Source organism: Eurytemora carolleeae, unplaced genomic scaffold, assembly GCF_000591075.1.
Source record: "Eurytemora carolleeae unplaced genomic scaffold, Eaff_2.0 scaffold833, whole genome shotgun sequence".
Classification (NCBI taxonomy): domain Eukaryota; kingdom Metazoa; phylum Arthropoda; class Copepoda; order Calanoida; family Temoridae; genus Eurytemora; species Eurytemora carolleeae.
Genome location: NW_019396825.1, coordinates 22,081 through 46,067, shown reverse-complemented (window position 1 = coordinate 46,067; position 23,987 = coordinate 22,081). Strand labels below are relative to the sequence as shown.

General features: G+C 31.9%; 4 protein-coding genes across 9 annotated transcripts in view; 2 read left to right on the top strand and 2 right to left on the bottom strand.

Moving 5' to 3' along the window:
* LOC111709095 (rutC family protein HD_0322) overlaps positions 1 to 578 on the bottom strand; it is a 5,467-nt gene extending 4,889 nt beyond the window's left edge. Inside the window, exon 1 of the mRNA XM_023482694.1 lies at positions 562 to 578. Within this exon, the coding sequence (XP_023338462.1) occupies positions 562 to 578 (17 nt within the window). The remainder of the gene's footprint in view (positions 1 to 561) is intronic.
* LOC111709093 (Golgi SNAP receptor complex member 2-like) overlaps positions 1 to 23,987 on the bottom strand; it is a 57,426-nt gene that overhangs the window by 28,915 nt on the left and 4,524 nt on the right. The gene's annotated exons all lie outside the window — the stretch shown is intronic.
* On the top strand, positions 805 to 9,612 carry LOC111709094 (poly(U)-binding-splicing factor half pint). Its single transcript, XM_023482693.1, has 15 exons — positions 805 to 816; positions 1,034 to 1,157; positions 1,799 to 1,833; positions 2,338 to 2,376; positions 3,354 to 3,539; positions 4,311 to 4,437; positions 4,828 to 4,883; positions 5,955 to 6,102; positions 6,680 to 6,732; positions 6,800 to 6,995; positions 7,197 to 7,280; positions 8,187 to 8,307; positions 8,470 to 8,545; positions 8,688 to 8,783; positions 9,196 to 9,612. Exons 1-15 carry the CDS (start codon positions 805 to 807, stop codon positions 9,301 to 9,303), a joined length of 1,461 nt encoding a protein of 486 aa, XP_023338461.1. The 3' UTR covers positions 9,304 to 9,612.
* LOC111709090 (probable serine--tRNA ligase, cytoplasmic) lies at positions 9,496 to 23,985 on the top strand. 3 transcript variants are annotated; one of them, XM_023482685.1, is made up of 19 exons: positions 9,496 to 9,776; positions 10,343 to 10,463; positions 10,965 to 11,035; positions 11,351 to 11,389; positions 11,848 to 11,909; positions 13,127 to 13,221; positions 13,618 to 13,676; positions 14,218 to 14,276; positions 15,117 to 15,213; positions 16,100 to 16,402; positions 17,596 to 17,690; positions 18,742 to 18,811; positions 19,113 to 19,169; positions 19,984 to 20,072; positions 20,615 to 20,762; positions 21,934 to 21,981; positions 23,013 to 23,103; positions 23,426 to 23,474; positions 23,633 to 23,985. In XM_023482685.1, the coding sequence occupies exons 1-19, from the start codon at positions 9,588 to 9,590 to the stop codon at positions 23,718 to 23,720; spliced, it is 1,830 nt and encodes a 609-aa protein (XP_023338453.1). In that variant the 5' UTR covers positions 9,496 to 9,587; the 3' UTR covers positions 23,721 to 23,985. The 3 variants fall into 3 exon arrangements, with proteins under 3 accessions (XP_023338453.1, XP_023338452.1, XP_023338454.1); XM_023482684.1 differs by lacking the exon at positions 11,848 to 11,909 and having other exon boundaries at positions 11,351 to 11,451; XM_023482686.1 differs by lacking the exons at positions 11,848 to 11,909; positions 16,100 to 16,402 and having other exon boundaries at positions 11,351 to 11,451; positions 23,633 to 23,726.

The following is a 23,987-nucleotide window of genomic DNA, read 5'->3' as shown; positions in this document are numbered from 1 at the left end:
AGGGGACCGAGCGCCGCGGCTAGGACAGGCTAGGGGGCCGGGCGCTGCGGCCCCAAGTGTTACTGATCAGCTGACTTCAGTGCAAAAGTACGTTAATTCAATCGGACATTAGTGCAAACGATATAGCATCAGATTTAGTTGACCATTTGTATAATTTAAAAGACTCTTGGACTTTTTTTTCCTGATCTTTAAGGTTTCATCGATCCATACTGTTTGTTGAAATTATATTCAAATGTTGAAACTTAGAGGCCAATGGCGATATCATGTTGATCATAATGTTACAATCGTATAAACAGTTTTCAATTTAATCTCATTCATGTGACGAATGTTTAAAATTATGATTTAATTTGAATGATTATTTTACATCAGGACTCAGGAGATAGGAAAGCGCAGATTGCTGCGTCAAATTCTCTGGAGGGCCTTATATTAAACAGGATAAAAATTATTACTGAAAAATATTATTTCTCAACATGTATGCCAATTTACAAAGTTTTAAAATTAAAAGTATTTTAAATCATCTTTTAACACTACAATGTATTTGTATTTGACAGAATTTATAACCTTGAGAGGAAAATCATGTCAATTTTAAAGTAAGTTCTCCGTTAAAATATAAAGCCGTGGAGTTGATGGTTGGAAGTTGGAAGGTTCCATGCAACAACATTTCGTCAGCTGCTGCAGTTCTCACCGGAAACTTTGATTGACATAGATGAAATAAATGTGACTAAGAGTTAAATGATGAAATAATTAATTATAAGGAGTTGTGCATCTTACCCTGCATTCAAATAAACACACGGTCGATTCACAATGGTCCCCCTGGTTATTTTTTCAGTTTTATTCTTACACAGCTAATAAGGGTTTAAAGATAGCGGCGTAACTGTGCGAAGAAAGGATTAAAATTCGTTCTCTAGGAAAGTTCTGAACTTTTCATTTTCACTTAGTTATTGGGTCCGTCCTAGTATACGATTACATGTCTTTCGCATCAGAGCTGTTGATATTACTGATCTCATAATAATTTATATTCTAGATCAAGTAGAGAGTATATCGCGAAAAACCATTTGTTAACTTTGTTAAAACGTTTTATATAAATCCTTTTATAGGAGACTTGAAAGAAACTGGTTCTCTAGTGTACGGACCTGGGTCTAAAAATGACAGTTCAGGGAGAAACCAATAAATATATTTGTTGTTCTTTAATATTGATTTTTATAAAAATTATATCTCTAGAACTGAAGAGGGTCAACCCAGGCTGAAATATATTTTCGAAAATTGTTAAACAAGCATATTTTTTACTCTGTGAGGTTTGGAGCATCATTAAAATCGAATTTTAAATATATTATTTGTTTTTACTTAATGATCTAAATTAAGAATTAGATGAATAATTTAAGAACAACATTCATTAAACCATGTTGACAACCTGATGGCAAGATTTAAAGCACATATTTTAAAGTGCAGTGAGAACCAGAAAACTGTGGAATAGGAAGACGAAATTAAAACTATAACTGAGGGAGTTTGATATTGAAAAAAAGTATTTAGTTTTATTTGTAACTTGTTAAATCATTTTTAAGTGAAATGGTTCTGTTAACACTGCACAATTGCTGTGGATTATGTTCATTGGCCTATTTAAAATCATAATTTGAGTCCAAAAGTTGCATTTCTATTCTAAAGTTTTATGAAAAATTTATTAAAATTAAACATTTCTAAGAAATGTTAGTATAAAAACTTTTAAGTCCATTTTGGCGTGGGGGGCGTTGACTGGGGTCTTTATTATATAATCCTAATAAAATTATTAATGGTTCTGCAGTTGCCAGAGCTTTGGTCAAACCAACCCCTGAACAGGTAAATGAAATAAACTATGCAGAACTAAACTGAAAAAAAATTTGATTGACAATGACACTAAAGGCAAATCATTGGAACACCCAAATTTCTAATTTCTAATTGTGAAGTAGTTTCAGGGGTGAAATTTAAAAAATGAGTCAAGGCACATCCAAGTTTTTTAGTTTATAAACAATTAAAAAAAAAAAATTTTTACACTTATTTTTGGATACTTCTTTACACTAATTTTATTATCCATCTTTTTTTAATAGTTCAGATTTGGGGTTTGAAAGTAAACATTTTTTCTTCAGTTTTTGGTTGATATTTTGCCCCTTGGATCCGGATCCGTGGATCCGCTTATTTTTGTGAATCCGGATCCAGGAAGCCAAAATTTTGCGGATCATCCGGATCCTAAGCACTGCCTGAATTTATTAGCAATTGTTTATTTGTCTTATTATTTTTATAAACGTTGATAATCAATTACTTGATTATTGGTTGGTTGTTGATGTTAATATAGATTATTTTTAGGCAACTCAAATCCAGAAAGCTAAGAAATATGCTATGGAGGTAATTTTTATCTTGCAAAATTTTGGTCGGGGGCCGAATTTTATATATTTGAGCAAGGTCGCTGAAATACTTAGCACAGATTCAATTACTTATCTGTTTTGTTGCCTTAGAGTTTATATATATTTGACAAATCCAGGGGTATTATATTCTTACAGGAAGTTGAATTGTTCCCAATCAGTAATATTTGTCATTCATTTCCATCCCCGTAGGTTAAAAAAATTTCGGTTTCTTATTGCAAAATTTATTTCTTTTTTCTTTTTTCTTACCGTTATTTTTTTTTTTCTCTTTTTAAAAATTTTATTCCCGGGGCTGAATTGTTTTCACCCCCCTGGTGAAAGTAAGAATGTACTACCCTGGGAGTGTGGGACAAGTCCTGTATCACTATGTCAAAATACGTGGGAAAACCCCATACTTAGCTCAAATTCATTACATCCGGTCCCTGGCGTTTAAATTATCATGGGAGGGAGGGAGAACGAATCTATGAATAATTAAGATCATCATGTTTTTATTAAATGGTTTGAAAAATTGAAATAGTAAAGTAGACTTAACCTCTTCATTAAGTATTTAAATTTAAGTTGGACTGTTAATATTCATAAAAGTAAAATGCCATGCATGCAATTTTTTCTTTCGGGGTCACGGAGGAGGGGGGGTTTCCTAAAAAAGGGATAAATCCATTGTTAAAGGGACTTCCAACATATTTAAAAGTAACCCACGTTAAGGTTCGCATACCCGATTCACATAATTAAGTATTTAGTCAATAAACCTTTTTTGATCAACAATGAGGAAGATGTCGTTTCTTTATCTTGATTAGTGTTGAATTCTGTTTATTTCCTTCTATCTCTGTACTACAAAAAATTTCTAAGTCACTTTATTATCAGGCAGAATTTCAAAAAGTACAATTTTTAATTAAGCATGCAACTCGTTAAGTGTAGGTTCACTTGGAATTTCTCAGACATTCTCTTCAATTCTGTGTTTAGGTGAGCATTAAGATGGTGTTAATGAAGCAAACTAAGCACCTTGGATTATTATTATTAACGTCTTATATTTGTAGAATCTATGTTGGGTGTATTAACTACGACACGAGGGAGGAATCTATAAAACAAGCATTCAATGCTTTTGGTCCAATTCGATCCATCACAATGTCCTGGGACCCAACAACGCAGGTCAAATATTTAAAAAAAATAGATTTTTATTAAATTCTCACTGCATAGTTTGTAATTTTATTTGTAGCAGTTTTTTAAGGTATTCATTGTGCTTTAATTTTCAAAGCTGTGCTAAATTTTTTTATTGGTTCCCAGATTATCTTAAGAAATTTTTGGGGTATTTCAAAACTATTTTTCAATTTTAATAAAATCTATAATTGAAATAAACTCTGTGCAATATATAATCTAAATTTGGGAACCTTCTTTTTAAGAGAGAAACTTTTGGTCAAAAACCAAAGATGTTTTTAATCCAAAAATTGTTCTTTATTTTTACTAGGCTTTTATGGTTCTTTCCACTTCTTTTTGTAGCAACAATCTTAGATTTTTATGTTGCTTTTTATACCTATTTTTTCCTTTGTACATATAGAAACCAGAAATGTTTAAACAGAATTATATTGACTGGCCTTACTCTGGGGTCATGTGATGTTCTTTATAAAATATGGGCCCAACTGACAGACTTTCAAGCTATCCATTGGATAAAGCTCTTCACTTATAACCATATATAATAAATATATTTTATATGTTAGCTTAAGCTGGCCAAGCCGCTCGACCAATTTTTTTTAGGAAACCCATGGGTACCCTTGGGATGACATGGTTTAAAAATAAAACGTTTCTGATTTTTTTTCAAAATTCGAATTCTTTTCACGTGTTTTTAAATTCCACAGGATAACGGCTGGCACTAGAGCTAGTTTAGAGATATGTTTATAGAGGTTTTATTATTTATATTTGTAGAAGCACAAAGGGTTTGCGTTTGTTGAGTTCGAAACTCCTGAGGGGGCTCAGTTAGCCGAGGAACAGATGAACGGTGTTCTGGTCTGCGGTAGGAATATCAAGGTAAGGAACAGTGTTCTTTTCTGTGGTAGGAATATCAAGGTAAGGAACAGATGAACGGTGTTCTGGTCTGTAGTAGGGATATCAAGGTAAGGAACAGATGAACGACNCGGCTTAAATCTTTAAAAATTGAATACAATTTTTAATGGAACCAACCATATTTGAGCCGCGGCTTAAATTTGAGCCACGGCTCAAATTCTTTAAATTCGGCCTCTATTTTATTTGAGTTTGAATAAACGAATTGTCTGAAGGATTAAACACACCTAGAAAACGTTAATTATGAACTGCGAGATATTTTTGGAGAGAAAAAAATCATTTTTCCCCAAATTGTCAGTTCATCCTCAAATTTAAACATCGGGGGAAAGTTTTTTTTGTTTTAATTTTAGAAAAATTTACACATTGATTATTTTGATTTGAGCCGATGTGTGTACAGGGTATGGATATGTAGAATATGAAACTCTACAGTGTGCCCTGGTAAGAAACCATTTTTTACTTTTTAATTCACTTTCATGACATAGTTTGCCTTAAAATTTAATTATCTTGAGTTAATTTTATTTTCTTGAGACAATTTTATTTTCTTGAGTCACTTCGTGCTTTTTAGTTCTTTTAAAGTTTCTTCCTTAGATATCAATTAATTAAATCTTTATAGTTCTAATTCAGTTAATCTAATCTAACCATGTCTAATCTAATCTATTCTAATCTAATCATTTTTTATATTATCTTAATTAATCTTATGTTATCTTAACTAATCTTATATAATCTGATCTAATCTTTTAAAACTATATTTTGTTCTGTGTAAACATGAAACTGTGATCTTTAGGTTTGAGTTCCCCGGAGCTAGAAATCCACAAAACACCTCAAAATAATTATTATTATTTGGAATATTTTTCCGTAAAATAGACAATTCTAAAATCAACTTTTTAACTGTGGGTTAAGTATATTTTACGGAAAACCTAAAGGAAAGATAAAAATTGTGATAGTTTTATTTGCGTGTATATTTTTCTCTTTCCTTTGAGCAGGGTCAACCAAATACTTAAAAAAAAGTTTATTTTAATCTAATTTTTGTGCTCACAGTTCTGGTTCTTATTGAAGATTCCAAATTTTGTAAATAAAGACGTTATTACTACCGTTATGGTTTCAAGTATCTTGCCATTTAAGGAGAAACATGCTCGATTTGAACCTTTTACTGATCAATAATGTGGAAGATATTGTCGCTTTTTAAGTTTAAAAACTCCAATAGAAATCCGCAACGAATTTTTTTAGAGAAAAATATGGATATCTTATTCGTTCTTCATCTGAAAAAGTTTTGTTAAGTTTTTTTGTGAATCTGACTTGCCATTCTATAAATGGCGAGTAAATGGCGAGTCCATTGAAATTATTCGTCTTCAATCCCTTAAAGTTAAACAAATTTTTTCCAAATTTTTAACATTTTTAAAGGAAAAAAATATGAGAATTTAAATCTAGAACCTGTGAAATATGTTTGGTTGACCCTGGGTCCCTAGTTTAGATTCAGGAGCTCCTTGTTGACCCGTTGTTTCTATTTAGGACGCAATCAGTTCAATGAACCTGTTTGATCTAGGCGGACAGTATCTACGAGTAGGGCGGGCTGTAACGCCCCCTGACGCTAAGAATCTTGGGCCGGTTAGCACGGCGCCGCCATCGGCATTGCCTAATGCTACGGCCATGGCCGCAGGTATAATGCGGGTTGTTCAAGTTTTTTTCTTCTGAATATTTCGTCTTTTTTATCCTCGCTGGTTGGTAAAATATTCTAATTCTGATTTGTTTTATTTGATTTTTGCTAGTTGATATGTTCTTTAAAAAAATAGTGTCGTGATAGTTTCTATTAGTGAATATTGTACTAACGAAAATTGTAGTTGTATCTACCAATGAATATTGTAGCTACTGCAGTTCCACTAATGTATATTGTAGCTGATTTATTAATCAACAAATATTGTAGCTGCTGTACCCATTAGTAAATTTTTTAGCAGTGATATCCACTAATGAAAATTTTAGTTGTATCCACCAATAAATATTGTAGCTTTTGTACTGCTGTATCCACTAATGTATACTGTAGCTGCTTTATTAACCTACAAATATTGTGGCTGCTGTATGAATTAGTGAATATTGTAGCATTGGTATCCACTAATGAAAGTTGTAGTTGTATCCCCCAATTAATATTGTAGCTGCTGCTGTATCCACTAATGTATATTGTAGCTGCTTTATTAATCAACAAATATTGTAGCTGCTGTATCCACTAATAAATATTGTAGCTGCTGTATCTGCAAAGCTGACTGCCCTGGATGCTGTGGCGAAGAATAAAAAAATTTAAACCCCCACCAAGACAACTTCCTGAATACGCCCTAAAAATCATTTCTTATCTCCAATAAAAGATTGTTCTCAATTTTGTACAACCTACATTTTTTCAGAAAAAGAAAAGACGGTCTAGGTCAAGATCTAGATCTAGGGAGGAGAGGGAAAGAGAGAAGAGAAGGAGAGAGGAGAGAGAAAAGGAGAAGATTAAGAAGGAGATTAAGAAGGAGAAAGAAAGCTCCAAGCCAATCCCTGTCCCTCCCCTTATAACCAAAGGTAATATTTTTATTTACAAAATTGCGGATTTTTCACCAAGATCATCAAAAATAATTTTTAGCGATGAATTTCCCCATTTTTTACATATCTGGAACAAATTGTAATATATTTTGGCAATTTTGTTCGTTAGATAAATTGTCAAAAGTTGGTTCTTTTTTTAAGGAACACTTCTGACAATCCCTTTTACGAAATATGTTACAGATGAAGCTCTTGAGACACCGGATGCTCTGAAAAATGCTGCTGCTGCTGCTCAGCAGCTTGAACTTCTGAAAAAGCTTGATGAAGGTGAGATGAGAATATAATGCAAAATTTTGAATATTTTTTTATACAAGACTGACATTTCCAATAATTTTAGAGACGGACATCTTTTTATAGACTTTGCTTGTCTGTCTGTTTGTGTTCGATAAACGTCAAAACGGATAAACCGATCCGGCCCAAATTTTGTGTGTGACCTCACATGACTCCAGGGAGGGTAAATGAAACATCAAAATTTGAAAAAAATCCTGCAAAATGGATATTTTTTTTGGATGCGCCAAATCAAAGAGGAAAATCCGCCAAAAATTGAAAATGATTTAAAATGGCCGAATTTCATAGCAATGGTTAATAATTTTAATATCTTTCTTTTAAATAACAACCATTTTGAATTATGTAAAGACATGTTTTCTACAATAATTATGATTTGTTTTTAATAATTTTTTAGAACTTTAATTTAAAAAATCAATGAAGACGATTTTTCATCGTGATTTTTTGAGAAAGCCATTTTGATCAATATGATAAAACGACAATTCAAAATAATTTGTTAGGGTAACTTTTGTAACAATTTTTTGAGGGGATTTAAACAAAAACAACCTTTCGAGTTTACAATTTGTAAAATAAAGTGAAGGATGTAAAAAGATGTAACAGTTTGCCAGTAGACATTAAAAATGCCACCTCATTTACTAGTTTTAAGAATATGTATGTCAAACATATTTCTTCAATGTGATAGGTTTTTGGTGCGCCGAGATCCCTGGTGAAGGTGTCAGGGGCGCCCAGATCCCTGGTTTAACTTAATTAGAAACAAAAAAGATATAATGACTCTCTAAAAATGTCACAAAAGCTATCTCCTAGCGAAAAATATTCCAGTAATTTTGTAATCCAGGAGTCTTCATTTTATGATTTGGGCTTTTTTAAAATAACATTTGATGAATTCAGGACAGGAGCCTGTAACTCTGGCTCAGCACGAAGACATGTCGATCAAGGGAGTGAGTGCCCGCCAGCTTGTCATGCAGAAACTTATGAAAAACAGAAGCGAGTCTGTTGTACTGCTTATAAGGTAAATATACATGTACATTGTACAGTTACACCCATGTACATTGTACAATGTAATGCGTTTTAAGCGAGCATTACTTTCCACTCAGTAGAATTTTTTGTATGCATAATTGGTGCGTCTTGGGAGAAAATGATAATGTATATATTGATTGATTGATTTGATCAGGAATATGGTTGGTGCAGATGAGGTGGATGAGGAGCTCCAGGGTGATATTGAAGAGGAATGCAACAAATATGGAAAGGTGGGACACTTTTCCAACCTTATTTTGTTTTGCTAGATTTAAGTTTTCGTTCCCCCGGATTTATCGATTTTCGAGGATTTCTTAAAATTATGAAATTACGCAATTTAATAAGATTTGTCCCTTGCAACATATTTGTGTTCAGGTCGAGCACGTGATCATCTACAAGGAGCAGCAGGACGAGGATCAGAACTCAGAGATCGTTGTCAAAATATTCGTCGAATTCCAAAACTTTGATCAGGTCCAGATACAGTTTTTCAAGGAACTCAGGACTTACGACGTCTTTTCTAATTACACTGCATTTAAAAAGCCACATTCAGATTAACAACGTTCTTATGTTTTTTTTTCCAAGAAAAAATGATGCCGAAATTTTTTTTCCAAATGTATGTAATTGTGATAACTTGCAGATTAATGCGACAGAAACAAAGATAGAACTGGACAGAATTGATGATTAAAACAAATTTACGAGTTTTCGTATTTTAAAGATATGCTTAAAGGGTTCCGTTGTTGATCGGACATATAGTTCTTATATTAAGTTGCCATATAAATCGACAGTCTATATAAACATTAACTTCTTTCTCGTCAGAAATATTTTGACCAAAGACCGCCAAAAAACGCTACAATTCTTCCGCTGGAATGTTTAATTTTTTTAGGTGAAAACGGCTCGGGATGCATTACATGGACGCTTTTTCAGTGGTCGAAAAATCACAGCGATTGTTTACGATCAAGAACTCTACGATCAACAAGATCTTTCAGGATAAATCAGCATGGGACCAGGGACAAGGCGAATATCAGAAAATCGTCCAAAAGTATCATAACTATTAATTATTTTGTATTTCCGCGCCATTATTTTGAATTTAATCTAGATCTATTTGATTTTGTAAATTATAATTTCATGATCGGACCATTTAAGATCTTAAGACAATTTAACAATTTTTGTTTCAATAGCTTTCCGTTTTTTGTTGTTTTTGGTCCTAATCAAATAAAATACAATTCCTAAAATGTCGGAATAAATTCACATTCAGCGAATGGTTCACTCACAAACATGTTTTGCAATCTTTTATTTCAGATAATCTTTCACTTCACAATGGTTCTTGACATTGACCAGTTCCGACCTGAGAAGGGAGGAAACCCGGAGAAAATCCGGGAGAATCAGAAAAACCGGTTTTGTGACGTCTCTTCTGTCGATCGTATTATCGATCTTGATAACCAGTGGCGGGCTGCAAGGCATGCGGTGAGATAGAATTAAATTATTTCTTTTCAATCATTATTCTTTGTTTACTTTTTTTAGCCCTGCCATAATGTTATTAATGACTTAATTTTAGGTTAAAAGCAACTGCTATTGATCCAATTTTTGTCTTTATTTTACTATGGGTAGTAAAACTGAAAATGCACTCAAACTCAGGATTTACAGATCTTTAAAAAGTTTTATATGTCTCAAATGAATCCTAAAGAATTTGTCCACAACACTGCATACTCAGTTTAACTACCTGACATTGCCAGTCTGTCCCTTTAATTTTAGTGAAAATTTGGTAGGATTGTATACTTCTAAATACTTCAGGGGTGTTTTTTTATTCATTCATTTTATTCATTCTATTAACACCATTCCCTCGCACCCCATCAAAAATCATTTTAAAGGAAAAATAAAATAAACTTCCTGGTGTAAAGTGTCAAAAATGGGATAAACTTACTTTTAAATTTTCCTTCCACCCTTGAACACAATATTTGACAATAATGTACATTTCAAAAAGTACAATTTTTAATTNCTTGCGTCTTACGGTAGTTGAAAATGTGTTGCAGGCTGATAACTGGAACAAGTTGAAGAACATGGTCTCCAAGGCTATCGGAGAGAAGATGAAGAAGAAGGAACCCGTCGGAGATTCAGATTCTTTAGAGGAGTCAATAGTTGCTGGTCTCTCAGGTTAGAGGCCCTATTTCAGGGGTGTATATTATCTCAAACTCACATCCCCCTTTCTACTCTGAATGCTAAGAACGGGTATAACATTTTGGGGAAATATACTTGATACAAAAAATAAAACTGGACAAACACCTCAATAAACCATACTGCTGTAAAATCTGAACAGAGTTTTTTACTCCCTTTCTCAGAGAATAACATTAAACTATGAGATCAAAACGGCTCCACCGATTGGTCGCAACTCACACGACGCCCAGGGATGGCTTATGGAAGATTAAAAGTAAATATTTTGCTGGAGAAATGTCTTTTTAAGGCCTTTTTAAAAAATCTTTCAGTGTTTTCAGAAAAATCCGCAAAATTTTGAGTTTTACAAGTAGACGAAAAAATAGCCGCCTGAAAAGCTTCATTTAAATGCTTAAAATGTTGTAAGTAAAGGGGCGAAAAGCGTCCTGGAAGCCTGGTTTTAAAAAAAATATATTTTTTATGTTTTTAAATAATATTATTAAGATTTAAGCTTGGAGATCTGTGGAGGTTTGACGGTTACCCAGATGAAGAAAATTAGAATCTTGATAGACGAGGAAATATATTTAAAAATATCATATTACCATTAATATAAATATCCATTATCATTATTGAAATGATCCAATTAATTTTTATTAGATGTAAAGTTGGAATTATGATCACGTATTGTCTAATTGATGAATTGATTTTTTTGCGTTCTGTTAACATTTATGTGTTTTACACAAATATTATATGATTTTACTCAAGGTATAGTTAAGTAACACATCCTGTCCCGGGTAATTCGAGGGTTGGCCATGTTTTCTATTTAAATTATTTAAAAATGTTATTTCAAACTTTTTTTTTGAATATTTTTAAATAAATGTTGGTTCCAGGCGGTTGAATCTAACAGTAAGGATTTGGTTAAGCTAGAGGAGGAGAGGGATAATGTGCTCAAGGAAATGGGAAACTGGCTCCACCCGAGTGTTCCTATTAGGTCAGTAGTTTCTGTGTTTCAATTTGAGTGATTGATTGATTAATATTTTTTAATTGATCTCAGTATTTGATGCATTTATGAATTAAAATTAACTTACAATTGATTGTTTTATTAGTTGATTGATTTGATAAATTGATTAATTGATTTAATTCTATTAAATTAAATTAATTCAGTTAATTGATTTAATTAAATTAATTAATTGATAAGATTTTAGTTTTCAATCCAATTAAAAATTTTTCCACCAATATAATGAGTCTTGATTTTTTCAATTAATCTCAGATGGGGTACAGTATCAGTACAGTACAGTACAGTACAGTACAGTACAGTACAGTACAGTACAGTACAGTACAGTACAGTACAGTACAGTACAGTACAGTACAGTACAGTAAGCTAGAGGAGGAGAGGGATAATGTGCTCAAGGAAATGGGAAACTGGCTCCACCCAAGTGTTCCTATTAGGTCAGTAACATAGATAAATAAATAAACATAGATAGAAATCACCAAGAATTGTAGTCCGCGAACTCATACTTCTAAGGTTCGAAGTGTACTTCAATGATACGCGGGGTGGTTTGGTGTTTTAATGGATTTCATAATTATTAAACCACTCAGGAGTGAATTTTATTTTGAGAATATCAAATTATTTCACTGAGCAATAAATCATATTGACGAGAACTGAAGAAGGACATGAGAAGGACTAAAATAACTTAAATTTCTTTTTACAGAACTCATGTGCACCACAAGTACTCAATGACATAAGAACAGCCAATGTTCACAGCCGACCTAGTTAATCTATATAATAGGAATATCTTAAAACATCTCTGTACATTTATATCTTTTAAGATGAAAAATGTCGTCTTATGCGCAATCTATCTTTATCTATGGTCAGTAGTTGCCATGTTTCAATTTGAGTGATTGATTAATATTTTTTAAATTGATCTCAGGATTTGATGCATTTATGAATTAAAATTTACTTACAATTGATTGTTTTATTAGTTGATTGATTTGATAAATTGATTAATTGATTTAATTAATTGATAAGATTAGGTGATCAAATCGATTTATTGATTCTATACTTTATAGTTTTCAATCCAATTAAAAAATTTTCCACCAATATAATGAATAATTAATCTCAGATGGGGTACAGTATCAAAAGCCTTGGAAAAGTAAAGATAAATAAGGTCTAAATTATTTCTTTCAAGAGATTTTTTTCGCGAGGACATGATCGGGTGGTTACGATCAAATCTCGGAATTTGTCTATTGTGAAAGATAAATAAGGTCTAAATTATTTCTTTTAAGAGATTTTTTGTCCCCAGGACATGATCGGGTTGTTACGATCAAATCTCGGAATTTTTCTATTGTGACAGTTTGGTGTTGTATGGGTTTATATTGATCTACCAGGGGTTGTAATCTGGCAGTACATTCATTTATCCACGCTTCATTCATACTGAGAAGAGGGTGCTGTGCTGGTTAAAGTAATTGTCATGTTTTTTATCAGGAGAAATCACAAGATTTGATCTTGATTAAACCAGAATTCTTCCTCCACATCCATATATAGTGTCTTGCCTATCTTGTTTTATTTTAATGTCAATAGTATATCCAGGATTAGATTAAATTGTTTAATTTATTGATAAGATTAGTTCGTTAATTTAGTTAATTAATTGAATTCTTTTGTTTAGTAATGACGAGGATGCAGACAATAGAACTGAAAGAACTTGGGGAGATATTGAGAAGAGAACTAAATATAGTCATGTCGATCTTATTCACATGATCGGTACGATATTTATGATCTTTATATTATCTTTATTCTTTATATTATCTTTATTCTTTATATTATGATCCACTGTGTCCATGTGTTTTCCATTTTTGTAGAAATCATTGATTTTTGGTTAAATTAAAGAATGAAGACAGCAAAGAAAAAAGAAAAGTTACTGAAGTTTTTTTTTTCATTCTGCGAATTATTTGTTGGGTTGATTGATGGGTTGTTCAATTTATTGACTGATCGTCTGTGTCTGATTGATTAATTGATAAATTGATTAATTTACTAAATAATTGGTTGATTAAGTGGTTGACTAAAATGATACTGAATTTTGATATGAATGATAAATTGGTTGATAATGGATTGATTTTTTGATTGATTGATTGATTGATTGATTGATTGATTTCTAAGGTGGGGCAGATCTTGAGCGTGGAACAGTTACCAGCGGTGGAAGAGGCTACTATCTTCAGGTATTAAATACGATCAATAAAACCAGTTTATATATGAGAGATGTTTTAAAAATATGATTTTTGGTTCAGTAAAGTGCCAAGTAAGAAGATATAGGTCACTAGGTGCCCTTGAATCCAAGGCATGGTAATTTTTCTATGAATTCTTTAAATTGTTCATTTAATATGTATGTTGCCTATGAATTGTTGCTTCATTGCAGGGTAGCTGATCTGAGTCTCAAAAAACAACTAAATTGTACAGCTGAAACAAATTTTTTATCAAGTAATTGAGTTTTTCCTCATTTTCCATTTGCTGAGAGCTATGGGATTTGGATTTTTGAATTATGATTTTCATTTTATTTTTATCTTTAGTCGACTTGTACATATGTAAATAATATCAAAAAAGATTTGAATTGGCTTGGTTTTAAAAATTGCATCGACCACGTTAACCCCCTAAACTTCTATCTCCGAATAAGTAGTTTTTAAATGTAGAATTTCAAAAATAAATAAAATGTTCATTTAAATTCTTTTTTACAAAGATTTATCAATTAATATTTTTGTTCAGGGTCCTGCAGTGTTTCTTCAGCAGGGTCTTATTCAGCTTTCCTTGCAAACTTTGTACAAGTAGGTTGCATATTTATTAAAGGGTTATTTATTTGCTTAAAAGGGGTAAAAGAATCTATTCAAATTGACAATTAATTTTTACTTTAAATTGTACATTGTTCATAAACCAATGTTTAAAATTTATATTTACTGATCTTTAAATTGTTAACTGTGAATACTGTACATATGTTCTTTGAGTCATGCGGTGCTTAGGTTAATGCGGTTCAACGGATCAGCAAGATTTTGCAAACCCGGATCCGTAAAAATATGCGGATCCACGGATCCGGATCCAAGGGGCAAAATATCAACCAAAAACTGCAAAAAAAACTATTAAATAAAGAGAAATTATAAAAATTTCTTGATTTCCGAATGGTTCATCAAGATTTAGTAAACAAAGAAGCGAGAAAAATATGACAACAAATTTGAAAATTTGCTTTGTTAAAAAACGATCCATTTTTCCCAGTGCGGATTCAGGATCTTACTTTTTTAACAATTAAATTAAGAGATTGAATATAATATTATATACTTTTTAAAATAGCAAGATTACTGGATTACGGAAAATTTTTCGCTAAGAGATCACTTATGTGACATTTTCTGCGAGTCAATATATCTTTTTTGTTTCTACTGAAAGTTCATTTAGTTAAACCAGGGATCCCGGTGCCCCTGACACCTTTACCTGGGATTTCGGGGCACCTATCATATTGAAGAAATATGTTTGTTATACATAATCTTAAAACTAATCAATGAGATGGCATTTTAAATGTCTATTGGGAAACTGTTCTTTTAATAACTCTCAAGCTAAGGAAGTTTCTCCTAATATCTAGATTGCAGAGTTAAAAAGATTAACTTTAATATTATTAGGAGAGATTATACTCCCCTGTACACACCGTTCTTCATGAAGAAGGAGATAATGCAGGAGGTTGCCCAGCTCTCACAGTTTGATGATGAACTTTACAAGGTAGACAGTTTTTAATACTTAATCTTGTAATCTGAGGTCGAAATTGATGAATATTGATAAGTATTAGAACTAAATACGAATAGTTAAACTCCCACAATGAGTTTAAATGTCGGGAGTAAGAGGTTTACTAATCGCTTTTCATTGAATTTATTTTCCTTTTTCCATGATACATTTTCCCTTAATTTTTACTAAGCTATAAAGAAGAAGTAAAAAATATGATTGGCTTGAAGTACTTTGAATTACTTTGATATGCTTTATAGGTTTAGATAAAAAATTTAAATTCGGTGTTTAATAAGAATTGGAAATCCTTTTTTCCCTTTTACAACGATTTCTTTTATTTAGATTTTTAAACGCCTAGAAAGATTATCTGTTCTAACACTTTCCGTAAATGTGGAATAAAATTTTGCTTTTTAACCCTATCACTAAGGGGGGGGGGGTTGTTTTCTGTACACCCCTGTTTTTTCCCATAACAGCTTATAATAGAGTTTTAGCAACTTATTTACTTTTATAACTTCGAAGTTGTGTGAACATTTTGCAAATTTTTTTTTTTTTATAAAGAAGGTAGAGTAGAGGAGGGTCAAATGCTGGTTAGTGTTTAAAAATATTAAAATAATCCATGTATCTTTTTTCAATTATGCTACATATTTAAAATATTTTTTTTTAAAAGCCCTTAAAACTAGATGAAGAAACATTTATCACTTACAAAAAAAAAAAAAAATATTTTTCCTTGCACATTAACAATTAAATTTTGAGTTATAATTTTTTAAATGAGCAAAATAGATTTAACCAAAATAGCCCAATCTGGATAGAATTAAGGACTTATTTAAAATGTATGTAGCAAAATAATTTTACATTAAATACATTTTTTTTTCTACTTAATTCGTAGGTAGTAGGTAGTTCCTCCACAAACACATCAATTGCGTCAAACATTAAGTTCCCTGATCCATCCACATCTGATGGATTAGTCCACCTTGACAAATATTTGGCCGATAAAAGCTATATTATCGGTGTCGAACCTTCCCAGGCTGATGTAGAAATGTTCCAGAAAATTTCTGGAAAATCCGTGAAAAAGTGTGAAAATATTTCTCGCTGGTTCAACCATATTAAATCATTTGTTGGAGAGTTTAAAAGTCTAAAAGAAGTTGGTGTTCCTGGTTCAAGCCCCAACTCTGGAACAAGTTTAGGAAAGGTAGATGAATGTTGAATGTATCCCCGTTTGCTTTCAGGACTGCAAACCCCATTAATATGTTTTCGAAACCACCCTTTTAAGTTAGTTCTAGCTTCCAGTAGTTGTCTTTTCTCACTTCTCAGAGCCCAGTGATTAGGTTACGTTCTAAATATCTTACCATTATATATTTTCAACGTTCGTCAAAAGAAACCTTAAGAGACATGTTTAATTTTCTTTAAAACTTTGTGTTATGCTGTGTAATTGTTCCACTGCTTTACATTTTTTTAGATTATGATTTTTTTTTGTAGTTTATGCCCTAAGGGTAAAATTTTCCAAGTCAAAACTCCTAAGGCGATAACTTTGTATGATCAAACCGTTTATGTAGCATTAAATTGTTTCTCTCGCATCTCGTGTGATTTATGAAGCCAACGCTCTATCAACCTAAAGTTTCGGCCCCGGAACTAGAATTAGATTGTAGTTATAATAAAGTTTAGAAAGGAATTTCTATTAAATACCTAGGAAATAGTACTGTCAACGCATTTAACTTATATTTGAAGGGAAATATATTTTCCAAATCTTAATCCTTAGACCCCAATTAGGGGTATACTGAGAGTATCTGCGAGTAAATATTTATATCACTATTTTTACTCAAACAATGTGTCCAGCAAATCGTTGGTAAATGTTGTTAAACATTTTAGGATTTCTAGCGTTTTTAACTTCTCCCGGCAAACTGTTCCATAAATTCACTACTTTTTGTCTATAAAATGAGCTCTTTCCAGTCTAGATCGCGAGGGAATTAGCTTTAGGGGATCTGCAGTTAGAGGAGTTAGTCTATGTTCTCCTGACCCGACTGTGTTAAACCATGTTTCACTCTTAACATCATCAAAACCATGGATAATCTTAAATGTTTGTAGCATGTAACATGGGTTTAAAGCTTTAAATTATTATCTTCATTTATTCTCCGACAAAATATTGAAAATACACGTTTATTCATGTTTCGACTGCCTCTCTGTTTTCTTATGTAGTCCTCATTAAATATTTTGCTTTAAATGGCTTTGAATCGCATTAAATGAAGTAACTAGCATAATTGGTTTTGTTGATATTAATTTGTTTAGTTCTATCGTGTGCTTTTTCCGTTGGAAGTCACCCCAACTGGGGCGGCTTTGTGATCAAAAACGATTGATTGATTGATTTGATTGATTGATTGATTTCAGGTTGTGGGAAAGGGAAGTGAGAATAAGGATGATAAGAGCGTGGATGAGAAGTATTTGATCGCTACATCAGAGCAACCTATTGCTGCATTCCACAGGTAGCTTGTCATATTCTATTAATATTTATTTTTATCTTTCTATTATACCTTCTGAACTGATTGAACGTGATTCCATCAGAGACTAAAGAATCTTCTACTGCTGTAAGAGATACTCAAAACTATGAAAAAACAATCAAAAAAACAAAAACAATCCGCAACTCTCAAGTCAAGAAAATCTCTCTGTTAATAGCTCAATATGAGTACTTGAGGATTAATCAACAATAAACAATAACCACAATATATGTTACTAGGCTTTTAGGATTGTGAACATGTTCTTTTGTTTACAATTTAAAACGAAGAAGAAAAAAAATTGCGGATTTAAAAAAAAAATTCGCGGATTGTCAAGAATTGAAATTTTTTTACAAAATTAAAAACCTTTAAAACAAATTTTTTTTATTTTTTGATTCATAAAACTTCCCTGTGGTCACGTGATGTCCCACAAAAAATTTGGGCCCGATCGGTTCAGCCGTTTTGACGTTTATTGGATACAAACAAACAGACAAACAGACAGACAAGCCAAATTTATATATAGATGTATGTCGTGACAATTATTTATTATTTCAGTCGATATCGTTCATTTGGTTGAGTTTTAGCTCAGTGGGTTGCAAGGGTCGCTGTGAAATAATTTAAGATTATTTACCAAAATCAAATTATATAACAAGCGGATAAAGGAAAAGTATTAAGAATATTAATGTCTAGGGATGAGTGGATTAATGAAACGGATTAAGAATATTGATGTCTAGGGATGAGTGGATTAATGAAACGGATTAAGAATATTAATATCTAGGGATGAGTGGATTAATGAAACGGATTAAGAATAATGATGTCTAGGGATGAGTGGATTAATGAAACGGATTAAGAATATTAATATCTAGGGATGAGTGGATTAATGAAACGGATTAAGAATAATAATGTCTAGGGATGAGTGGATTTATGAAACGGATTAAGAATATTAATGTCTAGGGATGAGTGGATTAATGAAAAGAATTGAGAATATTAATGTCTAGGGATGAGTGGATTAATGAAACGGATTAAGAATATTAATGTCTAGGGATGAGTGGATTAATGAAAAAGATCTTCCAATCAAATACGCTGGAGTCTCTTCATGCTTCAGACAAGAGGTGAATAAGATAAAGGAAAAAACAATTATAAAAATTAAAAATAAAACAATATGAAAAAGATGAACAATTATCTACAACTATTAACATTGAACATTTTTGGAAAATTATGATTAATCAGTGAAATAATAATTTGAAAGTTCAAAGGAATAAAATGTTGTAAAGAGAATATTTGTAGAAACACCAATTACTGTTTCTTATTTAGTCACAACAGTATTGGATGATTTAGACAACCGTTTTGATAGGTTTAATTTGAGATTTTTAAGTGTTCGTAAAATGTTATTTCAACAATCGTATGTTTTAGGTTGGATCTCATGGTCGAGATACTAGAGGCATATTTCGAGTTCATCAGTTTGAGAAGGTAATCAAGCTTTATCTGGATCTGTACACGCTTTTTGTGACTGAGCCTGAACTGGTGTGAATATTTTAACCATTTTCTGACTGACTTATTATAGTGATAACATTGATAAGTTGATTAGATCTGACAATTAGTGATGGATTGATAAGTGATTACATCTCCTAATGATGAGTGATTAGTGATTAAATCTCCTAGTGATGGATTGATTAGTGATTACATCTCCTAATGATGGATTGATTAGTGATTACATCTCCTAATGATGGATTGATTAGTGATTACATCTCCTAATGATGGGTTGATTAGTGATTAAATCTCCTAATGATGGATTGATTGGTGATTACATCTCCTAATGATGGATTGATTAGTGATTACATCCCCCAATGATGGATTGAATAGTGATTACATCTCCTAATGATGGATTGAATAGTGATTACATCTCCTAATAATGGATTGATTAGTGATTACATCTACTAATGATAGATTGATCAATGATTACATCTCCTAATGATGGATTGAATTGTGATTACATCTCCTAATGATGGATTGAATAGTGATTACATCTCCAAATGATTAATTGATTAGTGATTACATCTCCTAATGATGGATTGAATAGTGATTACATCTCCTAATGATGGATTGATTAGTGATTACATCTACTAATGATAGATTGATCAGTGATTACATCTCCTAATGATGGATTGATGGATTATTTATCGATGACATTTCTCAAAGATTTATTGATAAATTGATTAATTGGTTTAATTTCTTAGAAAGTTATTAACTCAATACATCTCATTGTGAATGATTGATTGATTAGGTTGAACAGTTTGTGATTACATCCCCCCATGATGACTGCAGCTGGAAGATGATGGATGAAATGATTGACAATGCGGAGACTTTCTGCAAGTAAGCTTTTAACCCGAAACCTAATTCCAGAATGTATACTAAGCTAAAGTGTACGAGGCAAATGAGTACTAGGCGGATGAGTACTAGGCGAATGAGTACTAGGCGGATGAGTACTAGGCGAATGAGTACTAGGCGGATGTGCACCTGGCAAAATGTTACTGATCCCTCATAAACCACTGGACCAATTTTTCTTAGTTTTGGTCGGGGAACTCAGTTGTACCAATGGAATGTTTTTAGCTTGGTTTAAACGTTTTAAGTTGAGTGGGTCTACTTTTATAGCGAATACGGATCGGATTGTTTTTAAGGCTGTTTTCCCTGAATTCGTAAAAATGGATAAAAATGCATTAATGTTAAGGACTCATTATAATAAGTTGTTTCTCATTTTTTGTCATTTTTCCCTTCCAAATCCCTGCGACCACCTGTGTTTAAAGTTTTAACAGAGTTTTATCCATAGGTTGTTGAATATCCCGTACAGAATTAACAGAGTTTTATCCATAGGTTGTTGAATATCCCGTACAGAATTAACAGAGTTTTATCCATAGGTTGTTGAATATCCCGTACAGAATTGTGTGTATCGTGTCTGGAGCTTTGAACAATGCCGCAGCAAAGAAGCTTGATCTTGAAGCTTGGTTTCCAGGCAGTGGAGCTTTCAGGGAGCTGGTTTCTTGCAGCAACTGCTTGGATTATCAGGTAGAAATACATTTTTAATGGACCTTGACGAAATTTTGAGATATCCTCTTTATGAAGGAGGTTATGCCCGATTATCCATGGTACCTTTTCCACCTAAATAAACAATGAGCTAATTTAAATTTGTATTTTGTTTATTGCAGATGTTTCTCCTCAAATATTGTTATTTGATATTTGTGGCAAACATAACAAAACTATTTGGTTTTCATAAAACAATAATTTCTTTGTCTATGAAGTGAAAAAAAAATTTAACAACTCCATAGAGCTGGGTTTAGTCTTCAAATGTAACACTGCTAAAACGTTCCAGGGTTAATATATTTTCGTAATTTATGTTTTCATTCTTATCCTAATATTTTTTTTAGGGAATTCTCAACTTTTGCATTTTATTTCGCAGTGTATAATTTAAGGGTGATCAATATTAGAATCAAGCCAACCGCCCACCGGGGGTTACTGGGTTTTTACTTAAAAAATATTCCAATAAAATAAAAATTTAAAATCGTCCACACGGTTGCGAATTGACGATTTAATCTCAGAGAAATTACCGTAAGGCCCCCAAAAAAATATTTTGAAAAAATGCATGTTATATATCATTTGGAAATTTTATGCTGAATTCAAATCTGAAAAGTGTTATTAAAAATATTAAAAAATAATGAAAGTTACAGCCAAGTAACGGCCCAAAAATCAGTTTTCTAGCTGTAACTTATTCAATTTTCATTTTTTTTAAGCGCTTTTCTGATTTAAAAGTAACATATTTCCAAGAAAATGATGTACAACTTGAAAGTTTTAAGAATATATTTTTGGGGCCTTACGGTGATTTCTCCGATATTAAATCGTCAATTCGCAACCGTATGGACGATTAGATGATTTCTAAAAAAAATCGCCCCTATTGGTTATAAGTCCGCTTTTTTACCAATGTACATTGAACAGTATACACTTTAAACTCTTCCATAAAGCAGGGGAAAATATATTCTACTAAAAAATCTACACAGTTGAGCATTCTTCAACCCCAAAAAATCAGCGGAGGGAAGATCCGATAAAAAAATTAAACTTTGTCAAAAAAATTTTACAGGGTTTTATTTTAAGGGTAAAAATACTCCACTGAACACTGAACAATTACATCTTCTTTCTAATTTATTTTTTGACATTTTGATTGTTTTAACAGAATTATTTTTAGGCTAGAAGACTTAGAGTTCGGTATGGTCAAACTAAGAAAATGAACCAGGTAAGTGCTAAACAGATTTTTCCTAAAAATGGTGGATGTCAAAGTCTACTACAGTCAACGAGTATGGGTTCACAGTCACACCCTTTGCTAATGGTGGATGTCAAAGTCTACTACAGTCAACGAGTATGGGTTCACAGTCACACCCTTTGCTAATGGTGGATGTCAAAGTCTACTACAGTCAACGAGTATGGGTTCACACCCTTTGCTAATATTAAATGTCAAAGTCTACTACAGTCAACAAAAATGGGTTCACACCCTTTGCTAATGAAAGATGTCAAAGTCTACTACAGTCAACGAGAATATATTGTTACTTTTGCTGAATCAATATGTATTTATAAGTTCAATGAATGCATTCCTTAAAATGTTTTGATTATTTGAGTGCTGACTAATTATCTATTTGTAAATGCACAATGAATGTATATTTAGTTGAGATTTCAATATGCATACTTTGTTTCATCAAAAACGATCAAACAAAATTATCAAACATTATATTTTCAATTGGCTCATAGTAAATTTTCTTTTGTGTTTTATTTTAAGCTAAACTATCATGCATTGTTATTTTGTATTTTGTGTTTGAAAATAAATACTATAAACTATAAACTATAATTATTTAAACAAACCTTGGTGTTTTTTACTCCCTGTTTAAATATTGTTATGAAGGTATCCCTAAATTTTATTTTCCCAGACGTGATGCGTCTTTTTAAAGTATGTATCATTCTAATTGCACATTTTCGAAAATGTGCATCAATAAAATGTTCAGGGGACGGGCTCTTCTGACACTAGAATATTCGGAAAAACATACCTTTAGTTTGTTGCATTGAATTTTTTTTGTATAAGTGAAAGTAAATAACATAGATTTCATATTTGTTTATATCTGTATCAATAAACATCAGAATGGTGAACCCATGAACTATTTTTAAAAGTCTGAAAAAATTTAAGAAATATTAAAAATGTCGATTTTGACAGAAACAGCTAAACGCTAAAAATGTTAATTAGGAGCAGTCTACTTAAATAATAAAATAATAATCCAGGCGACTGAGTACTGTCATATGTTGAATGCTACAATGTGTGCTGTGACTAGGGTTATCTGTGTTCTCTTGGAGATGAATCAAACTGAAACAGGTGATCAAACATTATCTGTGTAAAGTCTTTAGATTTTAATAGCTATTTTTACTCAAACAATGTATCCAGCATGTCTTTTGTAATTGCTTTTTGTTTGGACTCTTTTAACATTATTAACTCAGGGGTATACATATTTAACAAAATCATTATGTATTATCGCTATTGGGGTAAAAATATGGAAAACATGCCACGAAGAAGTTTAACTTGTTATTTTTTCTCCAAGAAGCATTTTTTGGCATTGATTAGATTAATCAATACTGGCGGTTTTTTCACCGTCTGAAAGGGCAAAAATGTAAAATAATTCAATTTTTTTTACTGCTAGGCATTAAAGTTCCTGAAGCCTTGAAGATGTATATGCCGGAAAAGTACAAGTAAGTTATTGAAATGTTCTTAAAGTTTTTCACATTAGAATAGAACAGAAGTTTGTCAAAAACAGAAATTAAAATGTAATTTTTTATTTTAATAAATTAATGATTTTGTCCGGTTGAAAATTTTTTATTTTGATACATTTTTAAGATTTAATTTTTAGGGAAGAGATTCCTTTTGTGAATGCTGCGCCTATTGATGAGGCAGAAAGCAAGAAGGCAAAGAAACAGAAGGAGGGAATGAAGAAATAGAAGATTGTCAAGATGAACATGAAGATGATTAAGATCATCACTTGAAACCGGAGACTCCTTGTGATTTCATATTTCTAGCTTTAACATCGAACCTAAACCAGTTAAACCAGTTAATCCAGTTCGAAAATTTGAGAAATTATTTTCATCACATTTATAGAACTAAAGAAATTCTCCTGGTCGGTTTATCATTCTCTAGCACATTCTTTTTTTCCCACAGCTCAAACTCTCATTTAGTAAAATGGTTGCTTAATGGCTTGGTTTCAGATT

Excerpts from the sequence above, each read along its gene's own strand:
- LOC111709094 (XM_023482693.1), top strand. Across the intron at positions 1,834-2,337 it reads TCAAACCAACCCCTGAACAG|GCAACTCAAATCCAGAAAGC; the intron begins GTAAATGAAATA and ends GATTATTTTTAG. Across the intron at positions 8,308-8,469 it reads TCTGTTGTACTGCTTATAAG|GAATATGGTTGGTGCAGATG; the intron begins GTAAATATACAT and ends TGATTTGATCAG.
- LOC111709090 (XM_023482685.1), top strand. The coding sequence starts at position 9,588 with ATGTTTTGCAATCTTTTATTTCAGATAATCTTTCACTTCACAATGGTT. Across the intron at positions 16,403-17,595 it reads CTGGAACAAGTTTAGGAAAG|GTTGTGGGAAAGGGAAGTGA; the intron begins GTAGATGAATGT and ends GATTGATTTCAG. Across the intron at positions 20,763-21,933 it reads GCAACTGCTTGGATTATCAG|GCTAGAAGACTTAGAGTTCG; the intron begins GTAGAAATACAT and ends AATTATTTTTAG.